The 23,567-nt window shown below is 36.5% G+C and overlaps 1 protein-coding gene and 1 long non-coding RNA gene across 4 annotated transcripts; one reads left to right on the top strand and one right to left on the bottom strand.

Moving 5' to 3' along the window:
- The first annotated feature begins 1,132 nt into the window (after positions 1-1,132).
- Positions 1,133-2,388, top strand: LOC127181286 (uncharacterized). Its single transcript, XR_007829758.1, has 3 exons — positions 1,133-1,264; positions 1,563-1,679; positions 2,268-2,388. It is a non-coding gene; the product is annotated as an uncharacterized LOC127181286 (long non-coding RNA).
- heyl (hes related family bHLH transcription factor with YRPW motif like) lies at positions 1,737-15,067 on the bottom strand. 3 transcript variants are annotated; one of them, XM_051135948.1, is made up of 7 exons: positions 14,934-15,067; positions 12,412-12,600; positions 6,699-9,456; positions 5,099-5,165; positions 4,674-4,757; positions 4,455-4,536; positions 1,737-2,913 (listed from the first exon to the last, which is right to left on the bottom strand). In XM_051135948.1, exons 3-7 carry the CDS (start codon positions 6,776-6,778, stop codon positions 2,294-2,296), a joined length of 933 nt encoding a protein of 310 aa, XP_050991905.1. In that variant the 5' UTR covers positions 6,779-9,456; positions 12,412-12,600; positions 14,934-15,067; the 3' UTR covers positions 1,737-2,293. The 3 variants fall into 3 exon arrangements, with proteins under 3 accessions (XP_050991905.1, XP_050991907.1, XP_050991906.1); XM_051135950.1 differs by lacking the exon at positions 14,934-15,067 and having other exon boundaries at positions 6,699-6,861; positions 9,356-9,456; positions 12,412-12,875; XM_051135949.1 differs by lacking the exons at positions 12,412-12,600; positions 14,934-15,067 and adding an exon at positions 9,661-10,352.
- Between the last annotated feature and the right edge of the window lie 8,500 nt (positions 15,068-23,567).

Raw genomic sequence — 23,567 nt, 5'->3', positions numbered from 1 at the left:
GTTTACAACTGCATTTGGGATCATTTGAAGCTGCATTTAAACTGCATTTTGGAAGTTCAAAATCGGGGCACCATATCAGTCCATTATATGGAGAAAAATCCTGAAATGTTTTCCTTAAAAAACATAATTTCTTTACGACTGAAGAAAGAAAGACATGAACATTGTGGATGACAAGGGGGTGAGTAAATTATTTGTAAATTGTTGATCTGGAAGTGGAGTTCTCCTTTAATTATTGTTTCTAATACATTATGTATTTGAACAGTTTTGTTCAGTAAAACCATATTATTACTTGATACTTTATTTGAACTAATTATTATTGCCTCATTGCTATTATAGATGTATTTTAAGTCATTTTAAAGATCATTGTTCACTTATTTCTATTTTTACTACACACAATATATATATATATATATATTCTTTTTTTATGAATGACCTCAGAAGACTTAAGTATTAATTTGCAGCTGCTAGACAGAATATTTTTAAATTGAAATTGACTATTCTTAGCTGATTCTTCGAAGTATATCCACGTTTTTTTCTGAACGCGGAAGCCTTGTGCGCCTCGTAATGGAGAGAAGCTTTACATTTCCAACCCTGCGCGTATTTCTATATTTATTTATATTTAAAAAGTTTAAATTAAATTAATTCAGGCTATCTTTTTACTCCATTTTAACATGAATTTCTGTGGAGACCGAAACACGAAAGCATCCAAATAGACGTTAGAATCCATCATGGCGGCGGTCATCGTTTACTCAGGAAAAAGGTGGATAGGTAAAATGATAAAATAACTTAATCTTAAATTAAAATTTTATATTCACGTATTTATTTGGTCATTACCATCAACAAAAAACAACTCCCTTCAGGGTGATACACGACCCATACATTTCACCTTGTGGTTCTAATCATTATCTCTCACATAGTGTTCTGTTTATTCAATGTATAAATCTGAGGATATGTGTACGTCGAGATTGTTTTTTTCTTTTCTTGTGTGTTTTGAAGAAAGCGGGTTAGTTTGGTTTTACTCTAATTACAGTCTGTAGATGGAGAGTGGTTGGCAGAGACACTGAGAGGGCACACAGTGTGCCTGGTTTCCTCATGCTGTTGCAGGATCAGGGCCAGCAGCCACCATGTTTTCACTGAGTGGCCGCCGTACCGCAGTATTCTCATCACCCTCTCTGGAGACAGCTAAAGAAAACAGATGCTCTAAATGGCACCTTACTCTTATAGCACCCAGAGGAGTCTTTCAGATAACATTCAGTTGTACTTGGTGAGTAAGTCTCTGCTTTAAAATTTATAGGCATTTTGTTTTAGGATTTTTCCCTTTTGAAATAGCTTTTTAATAGGGCTTTTTAGGCCTGTGGAAGGTCAGTTGAACAAAACATTGCTAATAAAATTTCCTAATGATGCAAGTTGGAATAGTCCGCAGGATTTGTACATTTTTTCTGTTTAAATTGGCTTTTTGATAAAATAAGTTGGTGTTGGTATAGAATAGCAGACAAGAAAAGGCATAACATTGGTAAAAGTTTTTTTTTTTTTTTTTTTTTTTTTTTGATTTTGTGATTCAGGAAAAAGGAAACTAAGACACTGACAAAATTACGTGTATATGGCCCTGAGAGAATTGTAATCAGCACGTTTTGCTCTAGTGCTGCCATCTTCTGGAAGCTCCATGCACTTGCACATAAGTAAGTGAACAAGAGGAACACTGTTTTGATAAGGCACATTTTTCTTTATGTAATCTCTCAAATGTATATCATGTCAGAGTCCATGTTAATGCATAAATGACAGAGTAAACAAGTACACTAATAAAAAAGATAAAAGATCAGAGTTCTAGAAAATTCCAGTATCTAGATCTCAAAATCCAAGTTCCTTTAACTCATCCAGTCTTTCCGAGAGTCGCATTTACCTGTGATTTTACACTTGAATTCTACAGTCCATTTCATTTTCCTCATATTTTTTTATTGTAAACATATCAAACTTTTTTGTTTCATTTTCTTATTTCTAAACTCTCTGAAAAAAGTACAGAAGGAGACACAGGGGTATTAATATATACAATTTATGTATTAATATGCCTTCTTTAGTGTATCTTTAAAATGGGTACCATCCCAGTGACAGCTTTTGTACTTTTTTTCTGAGAGTTGAAGTGCTATTGGAGTTGGAATAGATGGAACTAAATAGACATTATAATTTTAATTGTTCAATGCTTAGTTCCTTTTAAAGGTGGTCATAAATAAGTCCAAATGACCAAGAAATGTTTTTTTTTTCCTTTCCAGGTTGTCATAAACTCCAAACGTCTGATTCAGAATGCCCCAATCTCTGTGCCCCAGGCCTGTCCGGACTTACTGGAGCTGCCCAAACCCCTGCGACCTGGTGCTGGAGACCCCAGAGGGGCGAAGGGTCTGAAGGAAATCTGGGGAGGGGAGGAGTTGGAGGTGGATGAGGAGGATGATGGGATTGTGGGTCCATCAGGTGAGTGCTGTTGAAGTCTGTGTGGATGTCCGGGAATAGAGGGCAGCCGACGAACTGGGGTCAACGCTGGACTCAATATCGCCCCCTGGGTGCTCAAAGATCCCACTCGCAGGGCCGGTGAAGGGTAGCCCAGCAATGCCGCAGTGGCATGGGGGGCCAGATCCCGGCGGGTGGCTGGGGGAAACGGGCTAGACGAGGCTGGAGACGAAGCGGATGCTAGCTGATGAAAAGAGGGCCAGGGCCAAGGAGGAAAAGGCAGAGCGGCGGGACTCTGGAGGAGAGGGTCCAGCTCACTGGCGCAGTGGCTGAGGTGGGACACGAGGCGTGCGCCGATGGGGTCTGAGGATTCAACTCCCTCCAGAGAGCTGAGGTATCTTACCACTTCTCCAACACACTCCCGAAAGCCAAGAGTCCTGTAGTCCACCGCCAGAGCACGAGCATCAAAGTAGCCTAGGATAAATAACACTTAAATTATCAACTTGATAGATAAGGCAGGGTTTTTAAACTTTTTTTTATACCAAGAGCTATCCACAATTATGCTGATACCCTTTTAAGGCAGCTCCTTTCTAAAATACACTACTAGTCTAAAGTTTCGTAATGTTTTTTAAAGAAGTCTCTTCTGATCACCAAATCTGCATTTATTTTAACCAAAGTACAGCAAAACCAGTCAGTTTTCTATTTGAATATATTTTAATATGTAATTTATTCCTGTGATTTCAAAGCTAAATTTTCAGCATCATTACTCCAGTCGTCAGTGTCACATGATCCTTCAGAAATTATTCTAATATGCTGCTTTGCTGTTCAAGAAATATGTATTATTATTATTATTAATTATTATTAATTATTATTATCAATATTTAAAACAGTTGAGTACATTTTTTCAGGATTAAAAAGATCCAAAGATCAACATTTATCTGAAATAAAAACTTTTGTAACATTATACATTATACCATTCAAAAGCTTAGAGTCAGTCAAAGTTGTTGTTGTTGTTTTTTTGAGAAAGAAATTATAGAAATTAATACTTTTATTTAGCAAGGGTGTTTTCAATTGATCAAAAGTGATGATGAAGACATTTTCTCAAAAGATTTCTATTTCAGATAAATGCTGTTCTTATGAACTTTTTATTCATCAAAGAACCCTGAAAAAATTCAACTCAGCTGTTTTCAACATAATATTAATAATAAATGTTTTTTGAGCAGCAAATCAGAATATAAAAATGTTTTCTGAAGGATCATGTGACTGGAGTAATAATGCTAAAAATTCAGCTTTGAAATCACAAGAATAAATTACATTTTTAAATATATTCGAATAGAAAACAGTTATTTTAAATAGTACAAATATTTCAAAAATGTACTGTTTTATTGTACTTTTGTTCAAATAAATACAGGCTTGGTGAGCAGAAATGATCAGATCAGTAATGACTGCTGAAAATTCAGCTTTTCTTCACATGAATAAATTTAATTTTTAAATATATTGAAACACAAAGCTGTTATTTTAAATTGTAATAATATTTCACATTATTGCTATTTTTACTGTATTTTTGATCAAATAAACATAAGAAAGTTCTTTTAAAAACATAATAAATGTCATTTAAATAGTAGTAGGAAAAAATGTAAGCATTGTTTTTTCAAATAAATATGCTGTTATGTCAGACTACTAAAACAGAAAAATAGATTAAAAAATGATTTTAAAAACTTTAAACGTAATGATATCTGACCAACATAAATGTGAACTTTTTCACAAAAAACATCAAGTGCTGTTTGAGCTTGTAAACATCACTGTTACAATGCTAGGATGATGTACAGTAGATAGTTACTATGCAGCTGGTAAGGTTCATGACCATAACACAAACATGCGAGTCGGGTTATGCGCTTAAGTGAATATTTGAGGTTATGGAATTGCCAAATTCCATAACCTAAAGAATGAGCAATGGCAATAGTAGCAGTAACACTGTATATGGTTAAGAAGGTTCAGCTGTAATCTTCTCTCACCTTTGCCACCCATGGCATGCAGCAGTTTCAGATGATCCACGGTCATCTGAAGAATCTCAGCCTTTTCCAGTTTAGAGGAGCCCTGACCGAGTGGGGATAAGGAACTGCTTTTAACTTTTAAATTTGAGATTGTGCGTTTAAACTGTGTCCGTTCAGCTGTTGCAAGAATACAGTATGAAGCATCAAACTAAGCCCGTGGCTTCAGTCTGATCATCTTACCTGTTTCTCAAAGGCACTGGGTACGAGTCTCCTGAGCTCCGACAGGCTGTGGTTGATCCTGTCCCTGCGTCTCTTCTCAATTATCTGTGGAATCCAGCGGAATCAACTTAAAGACAGAACAGCGATTTGAAGTGGAAAGCATTTGCTAACTGGATTATTTTTGTGGCCGAGGCCTAGTTGCAGTATTCCTCAAGATCAGATTTTGGAAAAAATACCAAGTCAAATAGGAAAACACAAATCAAAGTCAGACAAGACGGCTTAAACGGTAGAAATGCATGTAGCTGCAGAAGGTCATGTTGCAGGGAGTTTTGAGAAAGGCCAGCGTGCACAGAAGAGACCTTGTACTGAGATCATATACGAATTATATGTTCGGTCTGTTCTCGAACAGGCGGGGGAAAAACAGAGCTAGATTGACGTAAACTCACCCCTCTTCTCTTCTTGCGCGCCAGGATCTGTGAGGTACTGCCTGGAGACATGGACCCAGTGACAGGGCTGAGCAAGAGAAAGAGCGAGCGGGGAAGGGGACAGATTAAAGCTTTGATGTCAATGCATATTGTTGTCATTACTGTACTTAATACAACGCAGAAACGCTGTTGCACATCATCAAACCCAATCTAATTTGTCTTGGGGAACAGCTAGACACGGGAGCGCCGGGGTAAACAGAAAACAAGATTATTTTGGTTTAACGCGTTTTTGGACATTATTGTCAGATGGCTGATATGTTATGATTTTCGCAGCGTACAAAAGCATTTTCTTTTTAAAACTTAAAAGACATGATGATTACATAGCCGCAGGGCAGGCTGAAATAGTGGATTTTGCGTGCACATCAATACTTGGGATTATCCTTCAATGTGGATCTGGTTTGAATGGGCACTTTCTGCGCTCTGCCAGCAGAATGACACTGTTTGTTTTGCTTTTACTTTGACTTCTACACATAACTATTATTTTTATATCATATTGTGATTCCTTTTAACATTAAAAGGCTTAATGCACAAACATTCGGTTTGTTTAGAGGAAAAGAGTCTAGTCCAAAAAGAAAATCAGTTACAGAAATAAACTGTTGTAAAAGACAAATGCAATAAGATGAGAAACCATTGGTCATTGTAAGGCGCATTTCAAAAGGACCAAATGGCGGTTGCATGTGTCTTTAGTCTGCTCTTGATTTGTGTCACAGCTTTACTGAAATACTGTATCAAAAGGACTAAATGACTGAAAGAAAAATGCAAAACAGACAGCGAAGGAAAAAGCATGCTGAGCTTAATTCTCATCAGTGGCACAGCGATAGGAAGATACGCCTCTAAAGATCAAGTCAAATAAGATCATTGTGGGCCTCCATCAGCCGCTTCACATTGGCCCTATGTGTAATTTTGACGATGTGTGTCCCCTCGTACTTAACTATTAGGAATAGTGTAGATGACAGTGATACGCGCTGCTAAGGGAGGGACAACGACAGGACATTTTCTGGTTGTAATATTATCACTTTGATGATTTTTTACAATTTTGGAGACGTGTCTTCGCTGTCCCCTCATAAATATTGACGCATCATAAAATCAACAAGCACAGCACAATAAAAAAAAAAAACAATAAATGAAAAATTGAAGTTATGATTTATTTTAACATACCTTTGCTAAAGTATAGTAATATTATTAATGACATATACTTACTATAGATTTACGTTTAGGGTTGCTTGTATTTATACACAATTGAATACTTTAGTAAATACATGTAACATAAGGAATTGTATTGGTAGCAAATGACATGTTACCAAAATTGCTTATCCTGGAAAATGTTAAACATTTTATGAATTATTATAAACAGCACAGGGCATCATCAACCCTGAAGGCCCATGTAGTTTCAATTTTTGCACTAAAAAAAGCTTTTGCTTATAAATTCATCACAATTTTGAGAAATTATATTAGAGTTTCTGAGTTGTAGTGTGAGCTCTACATGTACAGTAAAGTGACTGACAGCCAAATGTCATCCCCGCTGAGCATGTTATATAATATATACGCGCAAAGTCCTCACCAGTAGCTGTCCTCCTGTCCGACATCGATCAGTTCGTCCGTGTCCGAGTCTGGGGAGCTGTAATCATGAGGTCTCTTCATCGCCACAGGGTCCCTGTTGAATCAGTTGAGCGATGGAGCCGTACGAGATGATCTGAGATGATCTCAGATGATGGATTCCTCCTCTGTCCTTCAAATGCAACTGTAAGGAAAGCAGCCACCTTCTAATGCAAACACGCCCCTCCCTATTTCCTTTTTTTTCCCTCTCCACCTTCTTCTCCTCTATTTCTCCCTCTATCCTCTGACCACAATACAAGCACGCTTGCTTGGGAGTCTTTATTAGACTTCTGTTGCTGCCTAAATCTGGTACTTGTTTCTGCTCTTATGTGTAGTCGTGTTTTGACATCTCCAGACCCCCTGGACTTGAAGCCAGAGAATCACAGTCCTCCTTCTTCTGTGTTCTCTCACTTTTCCTGCTTTTCCTGGCCCTTTCTCGTTCTCTGTCACCCTGGCTACGCTCGTCCTCCCGCTTTCTGCTGCAGCAGCACAAGTGACTGAACTTGGGCACTTTGGCAAAGTTGCCAGTTTTGGCTCCCTCTTCCTTACCCTCCCACACTCCCTCCCTCCATCCCAGCCCCTCATCAGCCCTCCCTTCTTTCTCTCTCTCTGTCATTTCTCTCCTTTCAATTAGCCTCTTCTCTCCACTGTCTCATCTCGCTCTATCTTTACCCCCCTCTGTCCCTCCCTCCTTCCTTCTGTCTCTGTTTCTCTGTCTCCTCTTTTCCACTCTTTTTAATTAGTTTCCCTCCCTCTCTCCCAGGACAATAGGAAGAACGCTGTGGGAATAGTGCCTCGGATTTGGACCCACATGCACACATACAGTGGCCTCAGAAAGTACATGGACACTTGCTTTTTAATGAACGTCTGAAGTTCACACAGGTGTCCTTGTATGTTTTGTCAGCATATACTTGATCATTTAAATGTTTTGCATGAAAAGTGAGCTTCCACTGTATTTATTTTAAAAATGCTTTGTTAAAATTAAAGAGTATATTTTAATTTATATACTATATATACAACTTACTTTTATTTTAAAGTGTGTCTTATTCCTGTAGTGGCAAAGCTGAATTTTCAGCATCTTTACTCCAGTCTTCATCTTCACATGATCCTTCAGAAATCATTCTATTATGCTGATTTGCTTTTCAGGAAACATTTCTTATTATTAGCTATATTGAAAACAGTTGTGCTTTAAACTGTAAATAAAAAGTTCAAAAGAGCAGCATTTTTTGAAATAGAAAACTTTTGTAACATTATAAGTGCCTTTGCTGTCACTTTAAATCAATTTATGAATCCTTGCTGAATAAAAGTATTTATTTCTTTAAAAAATACTGATTTCAAACTTTTGAACAATAATGTATATATTCGCAATTTAAAAAAATACTCTGGACACTCTTTGGCTGTAAAATGAATATGTTCAATTGTTAATGTGATGAACTACCTACCTGATCTCATGAGGAAAACGTACTAGTGGGAGCTTTTACGCAAGATGCGAAATACGTACCAATAAGTATGTATCACTGCAGTTTTCAACAGAAATGAACACTAGAGGCGGTAAAACAGCGAGTACTTATAACCATTTTCATACACAGTTATGATTAAGGCTTTATATTCGCTTTCCAGTGTTGTGCCCAATTCTGACCCCCACCAGATTATTACCCACCCCCCTAGTATTGGTAGGTTTAGGGTTAGGTGTGGGGGTGGGATTAGAATTAGGCAATCATGTAGCAATTTCAACAAGAGAGGATAATAATTTGTCCGGGAGTCGAGAATAGGCACAACACTGGACGTAACAAGCTCGCTCAGTAGCTCAACCCGCATGGAATTGGACTTAGGATGTAGAATCCTTGGGTACGAATCCCATGACTCATGATGAAAGATCTGAAAGATGACGGATGGAAAAACAAGTTAAAATGGCATGCTTGTGTTTGTGTTTTTATGTCACATTTACTTTTGTTCATACTATCTGGTAGGTTTTGGTGTAGTGCAGATGGTACGTTATTTTAAAACGTCACAGAGCATTAGAGTTATAGCGCCACTCAACAAACATTTCAAGTCAGAACTTGAAAACCAACGTCACATAAAACGTACCATATGTACGTTCATTTGTTCCGGGGAAGAAAACCGAACACTCTTTAATGCAACTCAGTGGACATTTCACATAGAATGTGTCACAAAATATATATTTAGCGTCTTGCGAAAAAGTTCCCACAGGTATGTTTTCATCGATCAGGTTGTGAACTACACATGTGATGACTGCCTTCATGAAATGAATGTAATACTAGCTGGATGAAAAAGAAATAGTTCTGAAAAAGTTTTTAGGCTGGGATACACCGTCAACGAGCATTTGTCAGGTTAGGTTTTTTTTTTTTTTTTTTTTTTTTGCATGTTCCACACGTCAGCTCACGCCGGTCTTACAACGGTGGCAGTTTGCCATGTTGAATTGCCATAAAATTGGCGTCGGGGCTGTTGGTGAGAGTGAGAGCTCTGATTGGATGTTTAGTTTGGCGAACGAGTCGGTGCCGAAGAATTAAAGCAAGGATAAAAAGAATAAAAGTAAGGAAAACGAACAAGTAAATGAAGATGACACAGACAGAAGACTGTTCTAATGTTACGTGATCTTACCCAGGCATTCCAATATGCCAGTTATTCTCCTTAGCCAGATTTCTCCTTTTGAATGACGAATATACAGTGGCATGGGAAAGTTTGGTAACCTCTTGCAGAATCTGTAAAAATGTTAATATTTTTTTTAACGAAATAAGAGAGATCATACAAAATGCATGATATTTTTTTAGTACTGTCCTGAGTAAGATATTTTACATAAAAGATGTTTTCATATAGTCCACAAGACAAAAAAATAGTTTAAATTAATAAAATAATCCTCTTTAAAAGTTTGGGAACCCTTTGTTCTTAATACTGTGTATGGTTACCTGGATGATCTATGACTGTTTTTTTGTTTTGTGATGGTTGTTCATGAGTCTCTTGTTTGTTCTGAAGAGTTAAACGGAGCACTGTTCTTCAGAAAAATCCTCCATGTCCTGCAGATTGTTCAGTTTTCCAGCATCTTTTGTATATTTTTGATACTTGCATGTTTCCCGGAAGACAAATTAAGTGCAATTTACCTTGATCTTCAAATTCCAAAAGTTTTCACCCCCGGCTCTTAATGCATTGTGTTTCCTTCTGGAGCATCAGTGAATGTTTGAACCTTTTTTAATAGTTGTGTTTGAGTCCCTCAGTTGTCCTCAGTGTGAAAAGATGAATCTCAAAATCATACTGTCATTGCTGGAAAGGGTTCAAATATGCAAAAGATGCTGGAAAACTGAAGAATCTGAAGGACCTGGAGGATTTTTCTGAAAAACAGTGCACAGAGTCCACGTGTTAGTTTGCAGTTGGCAGTGTTCAAGCGCAAATTTTTTGGTCCAGAAGCTGCCGATATGAGGTGACAACACCATCAGCCTTCATCGCTGCTAGTTCTTTGAAGTCAGCTTAGTGTGTCTCAGCCTTTTGAGCATGACCTAAGTGTCCAAATACTTTTTGCATCTCAATATCAATATATTCACAGTCTGTTTATTTAAACAGCAACATGGGCTCAACCAATGGCTTGAGTTTGGGGCAGCATCTGTTTCTTCAACTAATGCCATGAGTGATTGAGAAACCTATTTGGAAAAACCAGTTGTTATTTTTGCAATTCTGCAATTCTACTGCTGGTGACAGATTTTACTACAGTCACCACTTCATCTACACTCTCAGAAAAAAAAAAAAAGGTGTAACTAGAGCGGTACCCTTTCAAATTCTACTAATATGTACTTTCAGGGTACTAATATGCACCCTTTATGGGTACAAAAGGTTCCCAGTGACAGCTTTTGTCCCCTTCAGTCACTGTGGTAAGTCTGAGGGACAAAGCAGCTCTGATAGTGACCCTAAACTGATGCCCTCAGTCTGTAGAGAGATGAAGAGAGGAGGTTAAGAGAGGATTTAGTCATTGAGTGTCTGAACAGAGGATCTCCTCAAGGACGACAGCTTTTCGGTTTCCCATGTCAGACACACGGCATTTTCAAAAGAAACATTTCACCTCACACTATATAGTGCTAAGCACATACACGTAAACTCCGAGGTGTTCAACCCCTCCATCAGCTACCGTGGGAAGCTGTAGGGTGAGAGCAGCCATGGTAACTAGAATTACAAGCGCCTGGCAGGAGTTTGCTGTCAGGAACGGTGCCTTACTGACCCAAGAGCTGCAGCAGCATGCCCTGCTTTACACAATACCCCATCCACCCCTCTGCCTTCCTGTTGCCCTGCTGCTTTGATTCCATGGGGCTGTATGCAGTTGAATAGTTGCCTGGTGTATACATATTCATGCCAGTGCAGTTGTGTAGGAGAGGCAGCCTGTCTGATGCAATTACACTTATAATCGGAAAAATAAAGGTTCCTTACTGGCATTGATAGTTCCATGAAGAATCTTTAACATCTCTGGAATTTTTCCATTGGACAAAAGACTCTTTAGATTTTTAAAATATTCTTTCAAATTATTTAAAATAATTTTAATATGTTCCTTGAGATTTACTTATAATGTTAATAAAGGTTTTTGCACAAAAATAAATAAATAAATACATAAATAAATAAAAGAATATGTGAAGCGATCTATTAAAACCCAACACATGATGAAATGTTACCTTTTTTAGGTTTTGATACCATATTAAATCTGGGTTCAAGCCCTTTCCAAAACTTGAACGTAACAAAAGTTATGGCTACAAAGTTGGCTAATAGCTTTAATTTTAGGAACGGAATTTTGCGAAAAACAGGTTTAAAGTGAGATGGGTTACACTTTTACTTCACAAGTTTAACAAGAGCTGTTAGGAGCGCTATACTACATCATTACACAAACACACTAGCGTTACCTAAAAGAGGACAGTCTTCCGTTTGTTTATTATAGACATAGTCTCTGAACTTTTAATCACCCCTTGTATGTTTAGATAGCATGAATAGTGTACTTTGTAGTTTACATTTAGAAAAGCAAGCGCAGCGCAACTGTTTGTGCACTGTGCATAAAACAGACTGTCATCAGACGACTTCTCTTTAGTAACTTCATCATCCGATCTTTCATCTCTGGATGTGTAGTCCATTAAAAATTGTTTAGGGCACTGACATTACCAAGATTGAGCAAATTGAGACGAATAAGATCGTTTAAGTGAGCAGCTACTTCAGACTGCGTTGCTCTCTTGAGCTCTGCCTTCTCACAAAATAAATCAATAAAAAAACTGCGTGCTGTAGTTTTACACAGGACTGGTGGGGAATGTGCATTGATACGCCTTTATTACATATGTTACATGGTTTATTTTGATAGGTTAACTGTTTTTGTGGTGTTAAGAGAAAGCACCTCCGCATTCCGAATTTCCTGAAAACGTCCCGCGCAACATCCGACGGGTTTTCCCAGATCGCATCACATATGTAGAAAAAAAGATTATTTTCAACTCTCATTCTGACCCTCTGTCTGAAACGAACTGTTTTTAAGGGGCGGGTCCTTTAAGGCTTCTCAGTAATCTGCCACTGTTATGATTGGCTAATGTCATTGCATAGGAAACAATATCAATGCCTCCTCACTACTGCATGTGAGTGTTTTGACAACATGACCCAAAAATAAAAAAAATTCCAGACAAACCATTATGAAATAATTTACTTACAGTTTGTGATGCAGCTGCAGTCCGATGTAGTACCGCTTCATCTTTCAACAAATATTTTTTTTTGGCTCTCCATGGCACTGTGCTTCGATTACAACATGCTCCAAAGTCCGACCAATCCTCTGACACAATCCGTGATGCCATTAAAAATAAACTATTCACTTGTTCCTCATGTTGGGATCCTTCTGATATCTGTACAAAGATGCGAATAAGCTGTTTCAACCAAATGCATCAAAGCGAATGTTCTTTCACTCCATTTGTGACCCTGGACCACAAAACATAAGGGTAAATTTTTGGAAATTGAGATTTATACATCATCTGAAAGCTGAATAAATAAGCATTGATGTATGGTTTGTTAGGATAGGACAATATTTGGCCAAAATACAACTATTTGAAACTCTGAAATCTAAGAGTTCAAAAACATCAAAATATTGAGAAAATCACCCTTAAAGTTGTCCAAATGAACTTCTTAGCAATGCATATTACTAATCAAAAGTTAAGTTTTGATATGTTTACAGTAGGAAATTTAGAAAATATCTTCATGGAACATGATCTTTACTTAATAAAACTTTAAGAAAAATCGATAATTTTGACCCATACAATGTATTTTTGGCTATTTCTATAAATATACCCATACTACTTAAGGTTTTGTGGTCCAGGGTCACATTTGTCCTATTGACGACAGACTCGAGCACTTGGACTGTTTTAGAAAGCGAACATGCTTCTGTGTTCTACATCCAGTGTAAACTAGATAGCGGCAGCGATTGTAATTTCTATATGCTTTCGATGCGACGCAACACTCGCATTCATTGTAAACAAGTGTCAAGCCATTAAGCGAGCGAACGCCAGTGGGTGTGGCCTATGGTGAGAAGATGACTATTTATCGATGTGTTGCTCTGGAGGCAGTATTTATGCAAAAGACTGTGACTGGGTGACGTCACCTTGCCCCTAATATCCAAAACGAGCCATAATGAGGAGGATGTTTTAAACTATGAAACTTGCAGGATGTTTTAATGATATAAAGACCTCTTATATGCCAAAAGATCATGTCATGCCTTTAAGAACTGTTTACTTAAAAGTTGTTTGCGGAACCAAAGATGGTTCTTCTATGGAATCACTGTGAAAACCCGCCTTTGGAAACCTTTATTTTTAAGTGTGTGTGATGACCTCTGAAAGATTTGTTGAGATAGTTTACCCAAAAAGGAAAAATCTGTCATAATTACTCACCCTCATGTCTTTCCAAACCCGTAAGACCTTCGTTCATCTTCAGAACACAAATTAAGATATTTTTGATGTCCTTACTACCTTTTTGGGCCTCGAACGTGGTAGTTGCTTTGCCGTCTATTAGGGGTCAGAAAGCTCTCGGATTTAATCAAAAACATCTTAATTTGCATTGTGAAGATGAAGATGAAGGTCTTACGGGTTTGGAACGACATGAGGGTGAGTGATTATGACAGATTTTTTCAGTCTTGGGTGAACTATCCCTTTCAAATACTTCTCGGGGCCACTGTACATGTAAATGCGTGCTTGTTTGCGTCTGTTGGTGAGTTTTCCCAGGCTATGATCTGTATAAAGCGCATGTGCTTGTTCAAACATCTCCCCTCTCCTCCTCCTGCTTTTAGAGATGGATGGTGGCGGCAATTAGCAGCGAGCGGACGTGCGGCATTTGACCGTCGCGGGAGGCTCATGGTTTGATGTGTGAGTCAAAACGAGTGTAAGAGATCCCTTTATCCTTCCATCCTCCCCCGACTCCATCTCCTTTCATTACCAATCCCTCTTTTATTCGGGTCTGGATCTCATTTCCAGAAAGCAAGAAGAAAGGAGCTGGAGAGAAAATCTATGAAGTCGGGCCTTTCGCCGTGTCTCTGCTGTTATTTTTGTTGTCCACCCGCTTCAAAGCCGAGCTTTCTTCTCGTTCTCCGTTCTGATTATTTTTCTTTCGCAAGGTTTTTCTGCATCCTTCGCTTCTCCCCCTTTCTCCTCCTCTTCCTCTGGGTTTTTGATCTTTGTCATGGCACACTTCCTCCGCTGATGACAAATTAAGGGGGAAAATCGCTGTGGAAATTGGACGAAAGCAACAGAGGGGGGAATTAAGTAAATAAATAAGTTGATCTGCAAAAATAGTTTGAAGGGGGAAAACTGAGAACAAGAGCCGGAGAACAAAGCGAACCCTGGTATTGAGCAAAGCGGCTTCTTACGCTCTTGGTTGGCCACTTCAGTGCTTTTGCAAAGCCCTCCCTCTTCACCACAACAAGAACAGCTCTACAATTGAAATTAACAAGCTCATATTTTTACGATTCTCTCATAGAAAGAAGCACATACGCACACACACACGCGATCACCCGCTTCTTGTTTTTCACACACAGTCGGAGTCACACACAAGCTAATGTGCAACTTGCATATTAAATGTTACTGCCAAATGACAGCAGCCAAAGCTCACACGGTCTTCCTCAAGCGGTAATCGTGTATTAATTCGTGCTGACACACACACACCCACACGCCCACATGCATTTAACCAGCTTTACCACATCTTGCACGACTTTCCTCCCTTTATGTGTAAATCTCAGCGGCTGACCCCAAAATCAGCCCGTGTTTTGATGTTTCTTTTCATTGGACTCTCTGAGTGTCGGAGAGCAGAGGCCCCACTGCGAGCGCTGACGAATCCCATAGGGACTTATCTCTCCTCCAGCCACGAGAGGAATGCCAGACACTGAGGCCTGCCCACTTTAAAGCCCACAAATGACACAGCTCTGCATTGCATGAATCTGTGTATGTATATTCATGGACATGTGTCCCCAAGTACAAACGCACTGAATGCATGACACATGTCACAACTGATTGGGTTATTGAGGAGGAGCCTGTTTGCTCTTTCATGGAAATTCAATTTTTTTTTTAGATGAAATTTATTGACGGATATCTAAAATTTTCCATAATGTCATTAGAGACAATTGAATTTATTTTTTTCCTCACAATTTTATATTCACTGCTTTTATTTATTTTTACTGTATTTCATATATTCCTTTTTATTATATTTATTTTCTGTATTCATTTAATTACTGTTATTTCATTATTTTTTCAATTACTTGTTTTTTGAACTTTCAATAGTGAGTTGAATACGTTTTATTATCTATTTGCTTTGTTGTTGGCACATAAAACATATTTGATTTTTATCATTTCTATTTTAATTTATAGTAATAGTTTTTATTTTACTTTCTTTATCCCCTGAGGTCCACTGTATTCTTTATCTTCCTGCATCTGCAATTTTTTTCTTTTTAATACTTTTTTTTACTTCTTAATATTGTTTCTTTGTATATAAATGCAATGTTACATGCATTGATGCGAAATAAATGGATTAATAACCTATAACGAGATATTAATTAAACAGATATTTTATAACTCCAATGATTGACCGGGAAAGTAGATTTGTACATTTGAACATTTGTATTTTATTATTAGCTTTTTAAGATGACAAGTGTTATTTTAGTGTTATTATTATTATGATTTTAATATTTTGAATTAGCTATTTTTAGCTAATTAGTTATTTTTAATTTTGTTTGTCTGTTTGGGTTGTAATAATTTATACAATATACAATAAAAAGTTTTTAAAAAAATACAAAATCTAGTTTTTAATTTTTTTTTAAGATGACGAAAGTCTTATTTTAGTGTTATTTATATATTTTATTTTTACTATTATTATTTTTTTTATATTTTGAATTAGCTTTTATTTTTTATACATTTGTATTTTATTATTTTATTACATTTCTTTTTTATTTCCAGTTTTTTTGTTTAGCTTGTAGTAATGTTGTCGTAGCCTAAGTATATACAAAATCAAAGTTTTTATTTTTTATTTTAATTTTTTTTAAAGATGACAGATGTTTTAATGACAGAAGTATTATTTTGTTTTTTTTCTTTCCCAGTTTTTACAAAATCAAAATTATTAATATTTTATTAATTTTTTTTTTGTTAATTTATTTATTTTACTTTATATTTAGAATTTTTTGTTGTTGGAGTTTTTGTTTTAATTGCATTTTGTTGTAGTAATTTTGTAGTAATTATATACAAAATTATATATATTATATTTATATAAGATGACAAAAGTGTTATTTTAGTGCTATTTATATATATGTTTTTTACTATTTAATTTTTTTTTTCAGTTTTTACAAAATCAAAAATATTATTATTATTATTACTACTACTACTTTTTTATATTTATATTTATAATTATATATATAATTTTAATTCATGTTGTAGTAATTTTGTAATTTTACACAAAATTACACAAAATTGTATATATATATATATATATATATATATATATTTATATATATTATTTATTTTTTATTTCAGTTTTAATATTCTACTTAAATGTATTTATTTTGATTCCAACTTTTTTTAATAATTATATTTTGTTTTATTTCAGCTTTATATATAGTTTTAGTTCACAATAACAACAATGGGCGGTACAGCGTGACCTAAGTTAATGTACTCTGCGAACATGTGCTGCAAAACAATCCAGTCAGAGAAGGTCGCGTTACCATGATTTACACGTTCACGATGACAGCCGGCGTCTACTGCTATCAAAAGGCGGCGTGCGATTTCAAGCAGCGAATACGGCGGCCTCCACCCTCTATCTCTGCCAGAGGAAGACAGCAGCGCTGTTTACCCACGCAGCCATGCCCGCCTCATCCGGCTCCCAAAAGATAAATAAGAAGGGCAAAAGCCAACAAGAGGAAGCAGAAAGGGCCCTTTGTGGCCGAGAACGAGGTCCCTTTCAAGCTGTTTTCCCACAGCGCCGAGCCCCCGATAGAGGGCCTGACTGCGGTAACTCTCGCTGGTGCCGGGGCCCAGACGGGCCGGGTAGGCCTCACTAGGCCACAAGCAGCCATTGTCTGTCGCCACAGAAACCAGCGTCTTCATGTCAGACATGTTTTTCTGTTTGTTTTCTTTTTTTGTCTTTAATGTGGCCAGGGGAATGTTTCCTCCCCTTCTCCCCCCAACCCATCCACATTTCTTTCCCTTTTTTCTTCTCCTTCCAAATGTTATCCTCCTCCCTCTCTTTCTTGCTCCATCTCTCTTTATTCCTCCAAAAGATTGTCATTTGTAAAGCTCTCGAGCGGTAGGCAGGCCCTATCTTTGTCGTGGTGCGGTGGCCTGCCTCTCTCTCATTTTTTTATCTTACTTTATGAGGTTTTGGCACAAGCTCGTGCTTTCTCTGACTTGAAAAAGGGGGAAAAAACGCTCAAAAACAACAAGACCTATCCCCGAAGAATTCTGTCGTTCCCACGCTAAGCCAATTTTCTCCTCAAGATTAAACAAGCTCCAACAACAGAAGGAAAAGGAGAAAGTGGAGAAAAGAGAGAAGATCTGGTTATGATTCGAGACTCTAAACTAAGAGAGGATGCCCCACAGACATCGAATGAGAAAAACAAATCTGGAGAAAAAAGAAGTGTTTCTATTTTTAAGAGTCTAAAGAATGTCACTGTGTGCCATGACTCAAAGGATTTGCAGCTCCATGGTAATCAGTTCATTCTGACTGAGATCGTCGACCACATCACACGCACTACGCCATCTTTTATGAGCTGGGCAAGAGGAGGGGAAGAAACGAAAGTCAGAATAATTTATTTTGCGCTCGTAGCCAGTGCCACAGCATTGTTTTGGCAATCTTACTCTAAATGCTCTTCGGTGCTTGCAACCACTGTTTATCTTAAAATGGATGTGTTTTATGTTGCTGAAATATCTCCTTGGTTTTGTGTTTAAATTTTCCTAAATGTTGTTATATCTTCACAGCGCAGGGGTGAATTCTCTAAATAGTTGCCAAACTTTTGCGTGCACAGTATTTCAGCACAAAAACACGTGCCTTATGTTCTAAACACATGCAATCCAGTTTAAACAATGTGATAAACGCATGGACATACATTTTACATTTTGGCAAATTCATATAGATTTTTACAATTTCGTTCATACGTCTACAAACGTCCCACTGACAGTTAGGGTTAGCTGTGGACCTTAATTTAAAGGTACACTATGTAATAAACAAAGCATGCTTCTTGCAGAAGCAAATTGTAAATTGTTTATGTATATGACAACGCAGGTACTGGGCCACTTCACACCCGTTGTCGTCCCAACAGGTCCTGACACACTCTCAGAATAAAAAGGTACAGAAGCTGGGGCGGTACACATTTGTACCTTATTTTCTCCTAAAGGGTGCATATAAGTGCATATCAATGGTACCTTTCAAAAAAATTATTTAAAACTATAGGTCATACCACAGTGATTCAGTGTAAGACAAAAACATGGTTTGGAAGATGGATTCACAATGTACTCATTCATTACATTTTGTACATTTTGAACAAAAAAATGTAATTGCTATACAAACATTATATGAAACAAATTCCCTTCTAAATGTTAACTTAGGTTTGTTATAGATTGTGTCTTACTCAGAAAACTCAGCACTATCTGCCTGCTGCAGCTATTACCGCCTACGGAAAGATCATGCTTACCCATTGTTTGGTCAACCAGCTTGGTCAGGGAACCCATGCTGGTTGAACAGCCTGACCAGGCAGACCAACACTTACCACCAAACCAACCTGGAAGCTTTCTTTTCAGCAGGATAGGAGATTGTCTTGTTTTAAATAATTTTCTGAAAGGAACTTTTAGCTAGAATATTATATTTATTAAATATTATATGAAGAGTTTTTTTTTTTTTTTTTCAAAAACCGATAAACTCCACTTTCTAAAAAAAGAAAGAAAGAAAGAAAAAGAACGGAGTGCCATGCATTATTCTCCACACATAGCACGGTCTGAATCCTAAACACGTTGTGTCAAAAAAGCCATATTGTCCACTTTCAAGGAATTCTGAGTTCATGTTTTACTGCAAAAGCCGACCTTGTTGTTTGTGAACAGAAGCCGATAAGTCTATTTTAGTGAATCAGTGCGCTGTATTGAGGTCAGGTGACAGTCACTTTAGCTGCTTATCCACTATTTGGCCGAACGGTTCTTAGAACGGTCAGGTACGGTTCCAGTTGTGTTTCCACCTGAGCCTGGAACAGCATGGCACGATTACAAACCGTTCTCGGCCCGGAATTCTCGGGCACGGTTAGTTAATACTGTCAATAAATGTGGTATTTTTAGAAAGGAATTTTACCTTCTGTGTCTGTCTCCATTGGCGTGCATATCCCCTCAGCATTTGTTGGTAACATTGTACCTGTCGTTGCATTCTATTTTTTTTTTGTGCCAAGAGTTGTGTCCTTTTTTTCTGTTATTTAACATTTATAAAATACAATAAAATAAATTTATTTCACCTAAAAGATTCCTGGCAAAAATGATAAAAACCATGCAGTGGTTTTTAATTAATTTGTAAAAATAATATTCCCTTTTTCAAATGGAGCCATTCTCAGATGCCTCTGGCGTCACACCGACAGAGGCCGCTCCCACGATAGTTGATTGACATGAGCTCTTACCTCAGATCAGCTGTAACAGTCCAACCTCAGTTGTTCTGATGCCAGAGCAGGGATGTAAGTTAGACAAGAATATCTCTGATTGAGCGATTGAGGTGTTGTGTTGCTGGATGTAATAATGAACATAGTGGTCGTCATTTACTCCCGACATCTGAGCCGCTGAAGAGGCAGTGGATTACGTTTCTTTGTGAAGGGAATGCGCCTCCCAATCTACATAAATGCGTCTATGTTAGTGCAAATCATTCGTGATCCAGCTTCACCTACAGCAGAAGTGAGTATAAGGGTTTTTTATTAATCTCTGCAATCACCTTTCCTACTTAACGTGCTAGTTAGCAAGTTTCGCGGCTAAACGCTCTAAATGCAGCTAAAGTAAACAATCTCTCAGAGCAGCTTGTCACTCCACAGAGAGAAGAGAGGGGTGGGGTGAGCAGAGCTCATTTGTATTTAAAGGAACAGTCCCTCAGAACAGGATGATTTTTGCAGAGCTCATTTTGACAAGGTAAAAAGGGTGTTGTTTTACAAAACCATTCAGAATTTTTAACCAAAGTATATTATAGACTTTTCATTAAGACCCTAAAGAATCGTATCAACTTGTGGAAAAGGGGCATCCAATGACCCCTTTAAATATATTAATTATTATATATATTGCTGATGCCTCATATATAAATGATTTCATGAAATGATGTGTAAAATAATACAAACTAAATATGGAATTGGATAGACTAACAATAAAGAAAAACATCCAGAATGCATCATATATTTTCGATCTTTGTTTCTAAAACTATGTTACAAAGACTAAAACACCTAGACATTAGCATTGGACGTTACTAGTTAGCTATTGACCTAACACTTTGCATTGGAAAAGTTATAGCATTCCAATGAAAGCTAATTTTAGCTTTCCAAGAAGAAGAGGATTATACAGAGTGTGCAGGAGGTGTAGATGAAAGGATGGGTTCAGGATGTGCTTACAGAGTCTGACATACTCAGCTAAAGACACTAATATAAAGCTAGTGCTAGTGTTTCAGTTTGTGATTGATAAACATGCAATCACAAACCAGCAAAAACAACTTCAGGTTACCATCTTTATCTTAATGCTGTAATGGCTTTTTGGTAGCTCATTCAAAATGTGCTTTTTTGTTTACATTTTTTACATCAGAATGTACAGATGATTTTAAAGCTGTATTGCAGCAGAGAAAGTTTTGGAGGAAAGTTATTGAGTTTTGTTGTACGTCAACACGGTTTAGTCCGGCTTTTAGTTTAGTATTAGCTTAGCATTTAGTTTGGTCTTAGTTTCAGTGTTTGGTGGGTGTTGGAGAGCTGTCAGTCTGTGGTCAGCCTGCATGATATTGAGGGCTGCAGGCCTCCGGCTCTGTCCACCACGCTGCTATGTTTGAACTTAATTACAGTCAGTCGGCCCTGTCATTACAGCCCAGAGCAGCCGAGCGACGGCCGGCCCGTAGGTAGTGGCGGCAGAATCCCAAACAACAGCGTGCAGTCACACACTCTCTTGGGTACAGCAAACACACATTGGGATGGACACAGACTTATCCAAACCACACAGACACAAACAGAAATACAGATGCGAGCAAGACCATTGTCACGCACTCCACATTAACACAAACAAAATCCTTGCCTTACAGCAGACGCAGATTATCATGCATACACAAGTCATAATATAATCATTGTGTTCTCTCCTTGACTGACTGAGCGAGTAATGCAATGGTTGGCCAAAAATGAAAATCATTATTACATTTTATAATTACATATAATTATATTGTTCCAAGCCCATATGCTGTTCATTTTTATTGGAACCCATAATAAGAAAATTTTGAAGAGTTTTAACCAGGCAATGGCAATGCATATTATATAAAGGTTTGGGGTTGGTAGGATTTTTAAACGTTTTTTAAAGAAGTCTCTTATGCTCACCAAGTCTGCATTTATTTGTTCAAAAATATAGTAAAAAACAATAAAGCTCTGAAATATTAAAAAATCAAAATAGCTGTTTTGTTTTTGAATATATTTTCTAATGTAATTTATTTTTGTGATGCAAAGCTGAATTTTCAGCATTATTACTCCAGTCTTCAGTTCAAATTATCTTTCAGAAATCATTATAATATGCTGGTATGCTGGTGCTCAATAAACATTTATTACTATGTTGAAAACATGTGCTACTTTTTTTTGTGAAAAACCTAATAATTCTTAATATTTTTTATTCATTTATTTTTTGTCAGGAATCTTTCAGGAAGGTTCTTTATGTGAAATAAATTTTATTTTGTTGGTTCGTTTGTAGAAGTGTGGCATTGTAACAGTGTTTGTAGCTGTACTGTGACTTTTGTTTAATTTGATTAATTTGCTGAAAAAAAAAATAAACATTTATTATTATTATTACTGTTTAAAAATGTGCTGCTTAATATTTGTGTGAAAATCCTGATCATTTTTTTTTTTTGTCAGGAATCTTTCAGGAAGGTTCTTTATGTGAAATAAATGTATTTAAAATTTAAAATAAAAAAAATATATATTTAAATAAAAAAAAAATGTTTAAAATTTTTAAAATTTTTAATATTTTATTTTATTGTTGGTTTGTTTAGTGTTTGTTTACTGTCACTTTCGTTTAATTTGATTAATTTAATTCTTAATATTTTTTATTCATTCATTCATTCATTCATTCATTCATTTATTTATTTATTTATTTATTGTCAGGAATCTTTCAGGAAGGTTCTTTATGTGAAATCAAGTTTATTTTATTTTATTGTTGGTTTGTTTGCCTGTAGCAGTGTGATGGTACTGTAACAATTTTTGTAGCTTTACTGTCACTTTTGTTTAATTTGATTAATTTGCTAGGGGGAAAAAACATTTATTACTATTATCAGTGTTAAAAACAATGTTGCTTAATATTTTTGTGAAAACCCTGATCTTTTTTTTTTGGTCTGGAATCTTTTAGGAAGATTCTTGATGTGAAATAAATTTTATTTTATTTTATTTTATTGTTGGTTTGTTTGTAGAAGTGTGGTATTGTAACAATGTTTGTAGCTTTACTGTCACTTTTGTTTAATTTGATTAATTTGCTGGAAAAAAAAAAACATTTATTACTATTATCAAAGTTAAAAAAAAATGTGCTGCTTAATATTTGTGTGAAAATCCTGATCATTTTTTATTTTTATTTTTTGTCAGGAATCTTTCAGGATAGTTCTTTATGTAAAATAAATTTATTCTATTTTATATTTTATTTAATTTTATTGTTGTTTTGTTTGTTTAGTGTTTGTTTAGTTTGTTTTTGTTTGTAGCTTTACTGTCACTTTTGTTTAATTTGCTGGAAAAAAATAAACATTTATTACGATTATCAATGTAAAACAAAATGTGTTGCTTAACATTTTTGCGAAATCTAAATATTTTTTTAGATTTATTTTTTGGCATGATGCTTTTTTATTATGACAGGACAGTTTAGAAGTGATGAAGCGAAGTGGGAGAGAGATGGGGGCGGGATCAGGAAAGCTCCTCAAGTCGGGATTCGAATACGGGACGCTCGGAGCACAACGGCGCTGTAAGTCGTTTTGTTTAAATTGAATAGTTTGCTAAAAAAAAAAAAAAAAGAATTAATTTCTTTCTTTACTAACTAACTAACTAACTAAATAAGCCTACTGCCCCTAAATGTTTAAATGGTAGCTCATGTATATACTATAATATAAAATAGAATTGGAAATA

The sequence above is a fragment of the Labeo rohita genome, chromosome 19 (genome assembly GCF_022985175.1).
Source record: "Labeo rohita strain BAU-BD-2019 chromosome 19, IGBB_LRoh.1.0, whole genome shotgun sequence".
Lineage (NCBI taxonomy): Eukaryota > Metazoa > Chordata > Actinopteri > Cypriniformes > Cyprinidae > Labeo > Labeo rohita.
The sequence above is the reverse complement of the archived record's forward strand: the minus strand, read 5'-3'. Positions and strand labels throughout refer to the sequence as shown.